The sequence below is a fragment of the Pygoscelis adeliae genome, unplaced genomic scaffold (assembly GCF_000699105.1).
Source record: "Pygoscelis adeliae isolate BGI_AS28 unplaced genomic scaffold, ASM69910v1 Scaffold298, whole genome shotgun sequence".
Classification (NCBI taxonomy): domain Eukaryota; kingdom Metazoa; phylum Chordata; class Aves; order Sphenisciformes; family Spheniscidae; genus Pygoscelis; species Pygoscelis adeliae.
Window position 1 is genome coordinate 3,843,534 of NW_008825303.1, and position 8,664 is coordinate 3,852,197.

An 8,664-nucleotide genomic window follows, 5' to 3' on the forward strand; every position below is an offset into this window, starting at 1 on the left:
ATGCGCGGCGTCATCCCTGCTCACCAAGCGCCGGGACAAGGAGATGCCGAGAGCCCCAGGCAGGGCACCCACCTCCCTTGGCCACCGAGCAAGGCACGCCGGGGCTGGCTGGTTTTGCAAGGACCACTGGAAGGAGGGAGCAGGTCAGGAGAGGACAGAGAGCCCTTTACGGCCCTGCAAAGAATAGCAAAGCTCCTCTGAGTCACTGGCTAGGCTGAAGAGGACGAGGAAGCCAAAGCGCCCCGTGCCAACGGCAGGCACGAGGGCCAGGGAATGAGCAGGCTTGAGTAAGGCGCACTGGCAGCCCTGCCCTGGGCTGAGCAAAGGGCTTGGTATTAAAGCAAGCGCTAGATATTTCCATGCTGCTATTTCTTCCCTGCCCGGAGCAGGTGGGGTAACGGTCCTTGCAACACCCGCATTATTCCCCCAGGAGAAAACCAAGGCACTTTCTCTGCTGCCAGTGGCAGGAAATGATTTTTTGTGGGGTCTGGGCAAGGAGGTCTCTCCATCCCTGAAGGGCTCAGAAGAGCATCCCCTATGCAGGACACCACAGAGCTCAGCTCAGAGAAAATGCAAAAAGCCAAAGCAGAGCGCTCCAGCTCTGCTCACGCCGGGCAAACCCTCACCGTCGCCTCTAACAATGGGCTCATTTCAAGCCCTCCGTCACTGTGGCTGCTTGTTGTTGGGTTTTCACTTGCTGCACCACCCCATGAGCAAAGCCTGCCTGCCGGAGCAGGGGGAGCCTGCCCGATTCCTGCCCGTTCCCACCCTGCTCAGCCCCACAGAAATTTGGGCAATAGGGAAAAAAAGCAGCTGTAAGAGCATACATGAGTGTTTACACCCAGACCTCAACCATGCAGGAGGCTGGTTTCATCCCAGCACCCAACCTCCATCCCTGCTTCCTCCGGCAGAGAGCAGGGGCTGGGCTGGGCCCCTGGGAGAAGCCAAAGCCTCATCCTCATTGTCCCACGGCACCTCAGCAAACTGCACGTGGGAACCCCAAACCCAAGTGTGGGTCTGCAGCTGGGTGGGTTTGATGACGAGTGCAATAGTGAAGCCTAGGAGGAAAGCTCCGCACATATCACCTCGAGCCCAGCAGGCTTTACGGCCTGTGACTACATACGGACTGAAAACGTGCATGTTCACCCCTCCGACACATCCTCGCCAAACATTTACAACTTACAGGTCTTCTGAGTGTTTATGCTTCACCCTGCAAGTGCAGAGTTAACTTTGCCATGGGTTGCTCTGGAGCTAACCAGGACGGGTGGCAGTGCACTGCAGACACACGCGTTTAACGTGCGTGCAATGCACACGCACGCACTGAGCCAGCAAAAAAGTATAAGCGCTGTAAAATTAAGCCTTGCCACTCCCTGTGCTTTTAATTCTGCCCTCTCCTGCCTATGCCCTGTGGCACAGTCTTTCATTTCACGACTGCATGCCATTGCGCTGAGTTCCTGTAAGGCTGATGTATACTGGGCATGGGACACGTTCCAGCTGCAGCTTCAGGCGCCCTGTTTGAGACGAGGTTTCCGTACAGTCTCACATCCACATGTGGATCGCAGGCACACGCATTTATTCCTCCAGCACTGACAGAACAGTCAGCAATGTTTGGATGATCGGGAGATGTTGGACGATACGTTAGAAAGCCGTATAAAATAGGGAGAGGAGCAGAGCAAGGTGTTGGCCAACCCAGCGGCATCCCCCGGGCTCCCCCGCAGCACCTCTCTGTTCAGCAGCGATTGGCACCAGCCCGGGCATCCAGCCAAGGCACGACACAGCCACCACTTGGAAGGGTTCGTGTTCCTCCAAAGGGAGACGACTCTGGCAGAAGTGGGAAAGACTCGTTAGGGTAACGGCTTGCCTCCTAACGCTCGGAACTCAGCCCAGGGATAGGTGTTACTGCACCTGCCCTAGTCACGTGAAGAGGAGGAAGGTTCCGCTAAATGCTGTATGGGCAAGGAGAAACACAACCTCCGCCTCCACACACCTGGCCCCTAGAAACCCCTTCCCCTAGGAAAATCAGAAAACAGACTTCCCTGAGGGTCTTTCCAGGCTGCCGGGCTCCAGCACCCTGTCACAGGGCAAACGGGGAGCCCAGGAGGGGAAGGACTGATGGACAGGCTCGGGGGGCTCCAGATTCACAGCACCCACACAGATGGGGCTTGTTGGGGGGGGTGTCCTTCCCTCCCTGACCCTCTCCCTTTTCTCCCCAGCCTCTTTCTTCGGGGACAGCTTCGTGGAGATGCCGCTGGCGGACGCCTCGCGCACGGTGCGGCTCCACCTGCAGCTGTACACCAGCCAGGGGAGCGGGCTGCTCTTCCTGGCCGCCGGCCAGCCCGACCACCTCCTGCTCCAGCTGCAAGCCGGCACCCTGCAGGTCAGCACCCTGGCACCCCCACACAGGCTGGGGTCTATGGGTCAGGGCTTCATCCAGTGCAAGAAGGAAGGGGCAGCACCTGCAAGCAGCAGCCCACGGGGACAGACACAAGCATGGACAGCCGAGCTGTCGAGGCCCCTGCCAGGGGATGTTAAAAGTTTAAGGGGAGAGTGGACACAATCTTGGGAGAATCAGTTAAATACAGAGAAACAGGCTCCAGCTGGGAAGCTCCTCACCCCCTGCCTAGTGTGATGCTGGGGAGCATCGTGGAGACACCCAGACACCAGCACCCCATGCACATTGCACGGTCAGACATGGGGCACAGCACCCTCGGGGTGCGAGGGGTTAGCGAAGAGAAGGGATGAGCCAAGAGGATCCAAAGAAAGGAGGTCTCCATCAGCAGACTCCCCCATCCCACCATGGGCCAAGCCCAGCCGGGGCATGGGAAGAGACAGAAGAATAAAATTACCTCTTGTGGTTGTGGTGTTGGCATCCACCATGAAGGAAAAGAGCAGGGAGCATCCGAGGCACACATCCCTCCTCTCCTGCAGCCTGGGCTGGGTCACCAACCACATCTAAACCAAAGCAGGAGAGCAAGCGAACAGCCGGCCGGAGGTCTCCCTAATGCAGACCGCGTGCCTCAGGGTCCATCAGCGAACCCTCTATTTAGGCAGGCTCCAGGTTGCTGCTTGTGGGGAGCAAAGGCTGCTATTTCCCCTGCCAGTTCCCAGGGCAAGGGCTGGAAGCAGCCCAGGCTGCAGGGATGGAGGGCGGCGGGCAGGATGGGGCAGGGAAAGAGGAGCCAGCATCTGGCAGGGCTCCTCCGTGGGGGGAGAGGGAAAGCCCAGCAGTGGGGCAGCGGGACTGGAATATGGACAACCCCGGGGAAATAGCCCTGAGACTGGGGGTTGCTGAGAAAGAGTGAAAAAAAAAAAGGAGAGAAATTCAGAGAGCAGGACAGAGGAAGCGTGCCCCCAGGGGGATCTAGCTCCATCCTCCACAGGGGGAGGGAGGAACAGGCACTGAGGAGGAAGAGGGCAGGACGAACAGTAGTAAACAGAGGGACCTTGTGAGCCCCCCCAGGAACAGCCCACGCTTCAGTAGGTATTTCTGGTAGGTGGAGAGGTGTCTCCTGTGCTGCAGGTAACACTTTGCACAAGCTGAGCACTTTCCATGTCCTTCCCTGCAGGCCAGGCTGCAGCTGGGCTCAGAGGAGGTGACACTGCAGTCCCCAGCAGAGCTGCAGCTCAATAACCTGGCGGTGCACGATGTGGAGCTGCTAGTGGAAGACAGCAGGATGACGCTGACCATCGACGGCCTCTTCAACAGCTCCGTGGACATCGCCGGGCCCGTGCAGGAGCTGGACATCCAGTACGGCCTCTATGCCGGTGGGACAGGCAGCCTTGACCTGCCGTACCTCACCAAGGCCAGCTCGCCCTTCAGAGGTTGCCTCCACTTAGTGACATTCAACGGCCTGGATGTCCTCTCCCCACTATCCTCTGACAGCAGCTCCAAGATCTTCCACCGGGTCCAGGAAGGGTGCAGCACACAGTTCTCTGCAGATCCCGAGGACCCCTTCGGGTTCCTGGGGCCACACTCCTACATTGCATTTCCCACGTGGGATGCGAGGCAGGAAGCGACCATCGAATTTGTGATAACGACGAGCATCACCCAGGCACCCCTCATCTACCATGCAGGGCTGGAGAATGACTTCTTCTACCTGGAGATCTCCAACGGGCGCCTGAGAGGGTTTGTTGAGAAGGGGAATGGCATCATTGTCCTGCACAACAACGTCTTCATCAGCGACGAGCAGCAGCACTATGTCAAAGTCTACACGGACATCCACAAGTTTGAGATCCTGATTGATTACTACGCCTCATCCACGTCCAACCGGGGCATCAACAACTACCTGGACCTTCAGGGAAACCTATTCATCGGAGGTATGAACGAAAAAGCTTTGCAAAGGCTGAGGGAGCACCATCTTGCTTTCATCTCAGTGTGGACCATGACCAACAACTCGTTTGTTGGCTGCTTGGAGGACCTGAGGATAAACCTGCAGAGGAGGAGTCTGCAAGATGCTGTGATCACGAAGGACATCACATCAGGCTGTGGAAAGCAGGAGCACTACTGGGACTATGACGAGGTGTACGAGCAGGATGAGGCACCCACCTCCGCACCTCCAGATGTCCAGTCGGGAGCACCGGGCCTGGTGGTGGAACCGTGCCGGCCAGACAACAGCTTCCCACCTGCCTTTGCCAACATCAGCAGGCTGCTGCACGTCAGCCCCCTCATCGTCTCTGAAGGGGGCATGGCCTATCTGGAGTGGAAACACGCCCAGCCAACGGTAGACTTGAGCCTCGCAAACATCCGGCAGTCCCAAATCCTCTTTAGCACCACCAACGACCCTAGGCACGGCCAGCTGGAGCTGGACATTCCTGGGTCCAGGAGCAGAAGGAAGTTCACCTTGTTGGACATTGTGAATCGGAAAGTCAGATACGTCCACGATGGCTCCGAGGGGCCCATGGACCAGCTGATGCTGGAGGTGACAGTGACTGCCCAGCAAGGGGTCCCAGAGTGCTTGCGGCAGGGGCAGATGTACCTGCTGCCCATCATGATCAACCCCATCAATGATGCCCCACAGGTAATCTTTCCCCAAGGGAACCACATGACAATTCTGAAGCACACACGGAAGCACCTGACCACAGACATCCTGCAGGTCCTAGATGATGACACATCCTGTGACGACCTCGAATTCCAGCTGCATGGTGGCCAGCAGATGGAGGAGGGTTACGTGGAATATGACTTTCACCCTGGTGTGCCCATCGAAGAGTTCTCCTGCAGGGACCTGGAAGCAGGCAACGTAGTCTACGTGCACCAGAGCGGGACAAACTTACAGCTCGCCTTACAGGTGAGCGACGGCACAGTCCCAAGCCCCATTGCCACCCTGAGGATCCTCGCCATTGACCCTGACATCCGCCTGCACAACAACACCGGCCTCTCCATCTCCCAAGGAGGGGCTGCACGCATTACCACAGCCAACCTGTCAGTGGAGACAAACGCCGTGAAACAACAGGTCGCCATCCTGTATGTCCTCACAGAGCCCCTAAGGTATGGTGAGGTCCAGAAGCAAGGCAGCATGGGAGGGGAATGGAAAAAAGTTGAGTCCTTCCATCAGCAAGACCTGGATCAAGGGCACATCCAGTATTTTAGCACAGACCCGGAGCACCGGCTGGAAGATGTTGTGGAGAAGCTGAGATTCGAAGTCCAGGTGGGGCAGAAGGTCTTGCAAAACAACACCTTTCTCATAAGGATTAAAAGAGCCACCATTAAGATGAGGACCATGGTCCCCCTCCAGATGAAGAACAAGCGGCACAGAAATATCACCAGTAAGGAGCTGGAGGCAATGTTGGAAGATCCAAACTCTGCCCCAGTCCCCTTCCACTACGTGATAATCCAGGCTCCCAAAAAGGGAAACCTGGAGCTGATCGGCAACAGGCTGACCGAAGGCTTTGGATTTACCCAGGATGACCTGCAAAGAAACCACCTGAGCTACAGCGCGACCATCAGGAACTCTCAGCAAGCCGAGGACACCTTCCAGTTTCGTGTCCGCGCTGGCGAGCAGCACTCTCCTGTCTATACCTACACAATCAGTATTGGTGGGGACCCTGATGCACCAGCCCTGACCAATGTCCTCCTGACTGTGCCAGAAGGGGGGCAAGCGGTCATCTCCAAGGACCACTTGTTCGTACAGAGCATGAACAGCATGGACTACCTTTACGAAGTGATTGAGGGGCCAGCACATGGGAGGCTGGCCTGGGCTGCGTCCCACGGCTGGGCCTCCAGAGAGGAGATCACAGAGTTCACCAACGATGACATCCTCCACCGCCGGCTGCTGTACCAGCATGATGACTCTGAGACACTGGAGGATGACATCCCCTTCGTAGCGATCAGGCAGGGCGAGGGCAGCGCTGATCCCGATGCGGAGGAGGTGAGAGGTGTTTTCAGGGTCTCCATCCAACCTGTCAATGACCACACCCCAGTCCAGGTGGTGAACAAGGTCTTCAACGTGGTGCGCAATGGGCAGCACCTGCTGACGACAGATGACATCGCCTTCACCGACAAGGACTCTGGCTTCTCTGACACACAGCTGGTGCTGGCAAGGAAGGACATTTTGTTTGGCAGCATCGTGTCCGTCGATGACAGAAGCCACCAGGTCTATCGGTTCACACAGGATGACTTGAGGAAGAAAAAGATCCTCTTTGTCCATTCAGGGGCTGACCGGGGCTGGATCCAGCTACAGGTCTCAGACGGCCTCCACCAAACCACAGCCCTCCTGGAAGTGCAGGCATCAGACCCCTACATCAAAATAGTCAACAACACCGGTCTAGTCATCCGCCAAGGCAGCCAAGGGAGCATTGACTCCTCCGTCCTCAGCCTGGAGACCAACATGGACATCAGGTCAGATGAAGAGATACGGTTCCTGATAACGACCCCCCCGAGGTGGGGGACCATGCTGAGAGGGGAGCAGCCAGTCATGGCCTTCTCCCAGAGGGACCTGCTAGCCGGAGAGATCTCCTACCGCCACAATGGGAGCAGGAACACCCGGGATGAGCTCCAGTTCACCGTAGAAGCGAATGAGGTGGTGGTGGAGGACACGCTGGCCATCAGCGTGTTCTTGGACACCCATCCCAGCCCCCTGCGCATCGTCAACCACAAGGAGATCCACGTCTTCCAGGGGGAAGCGTCTGGGATCAAGGAGGAGGACTTACTGGTGAGTATCCCCTCCCCTAGTCATTCCCCAAGCCTGCATCACTTCCCTGGCCACCAAACCAGGACAGCCACCGGTGGGACTCCATTTTACTCCCACCTACCCAGAGCAAAGGACTCATACCCATGTCAGGCTTTGCCCAGGGGCAGAGGGGGGGTTCAAGCATGGCCTTGGCAAGAAGGTGCCTCTTGCAGCTAATCCCCCCACAGCAAAGCCTCGGGGGATTGCACAGCAGTGGGCTGTGGGGCAGCCCAGCCTCGCAAGCACCAGCCCCTCACTCATGCCTTGTCTCCCCCACGCTCCCAGGTGACCCACGAAGAGATCCTTCCCCAAGACATAGTCTACCTGGTGAGCAGCCCCCCAGCCTCCGGCTTCCTGGCGATACTTCAGCACAGCCGAGACTCGAACGAGCAGCCCAGCCTGGACCCCATCCAGTCCTTCACCCAGGAGGACATCAACAACGGCAGAGTCCTCTACCTCCACTCCAAGCCAGAGGAGGAGCATGACCGGTTTGTTGTGGACATCACAGCCAGCGGTGCGGACCCACTGGAGGGGGTGGTGGTGAGCCTGGCCGTGCTCCCCATCGCTGTCCCCCTGGACGTCCGCAACATCACAGTGCCGGGAGGTGGCTCCGTCACCCTCTCCACAGGCATCCTCAACATCCCCAATGCCTACTTCACAGCTCTTGGCATGGAGTTCAAGGTGCTCGAGCCCCCCCGGTTTGGCACCCTCCTGAACAGCGAGCGGCCCGAGGACGGTGGGCTGCACAGCTTCACCTGGAGCGAGGTAGAGCAGCCAAGGGTGCCCACTTGCCCACCACGCTGCTTTCCCAGGGGGGTTGGGAAGAGCCTGGGGGCGGGCTCCAGCCCCCAGTGGCACTGGGAGGCTGGGGAGGGCTGCGGGGCTCCTCTCCCCCATCAGAGATATTTGTCCTCAGGATGGAGGGGTTTGGGGTGGTGGGTTTGCCCTGCGGACAGGGAACACATCAACCCCCGAGGTGTGTTTAAATGTCTCTGGGGATACAGGGTGGGAATGCAGGCAGAGCACCCACGCTGGGCTCCAGGTCTGCTTCCCACGGGGATCCCGCTCCCTGTCTTTGTGCCGGATCCATCCCGCAGGGATGCCCCAGAGCAAGTGGTAGGTGCCCAGCTCCCTCCCTCCTCCCAGGGGGGTGCACAGGTCCCCTCCCCAGCGGGGCTGGTGGCCCGTGTCCTCCCAGGAGGGTCACCTGGCCCCTGCCCCTCAGGTGGAGAATCAGCAGATCCAGTACAGACAGGACGGCCCCCGGGCCCAGGCCGACAGCTTCACCCTCCTGGCCAACGCCTCCGAGATGGACCGGCAGAGCCAGCCCAGGACCCTCTTCATCACCATCCTGCCCCGCAGCTCCAAGGGGCCCCGGCTGAGGGTCAACGCCGGACTGCAGGTAAGAGTGGGATACCACGGGGATGGGCAGCCACCCCAGCGGGCCCTGGGTGCTCAGCACCAGGGCACCCCAGGGCTGGCCAGCCCAGCGTGGGGA

The 8,664-nt window shown here is 58.7% G+C and overlaps 1 protein-coding gene across 1 annotated transcript in view; it reads left to right on the forward strand.

Moving 5' to 3' along the window:
* Positions 1–2,155: 2,155 nt before the first annotated feature.
* The window catches only part of CSPG4 (chondroitin sulfate proteoglycan 4), a 14,578-nt gene continuing 8,069 nt past the window's right edge, over positions 2,156–8,664 (forward strand). The window contains 4 exon segments of the mRNA XM_009330114.1: positions 2,156–2,377; positions 3,567–7,148; positions 7,452–7,931; positions 8,392–8,568. Coding sequence (XP_009328389.1) covers positions 2,156–2,377; positions 3,567–7,148; positions 7,452–7,931; positions 8,392–8,568 — 4,461 coding nt within the window.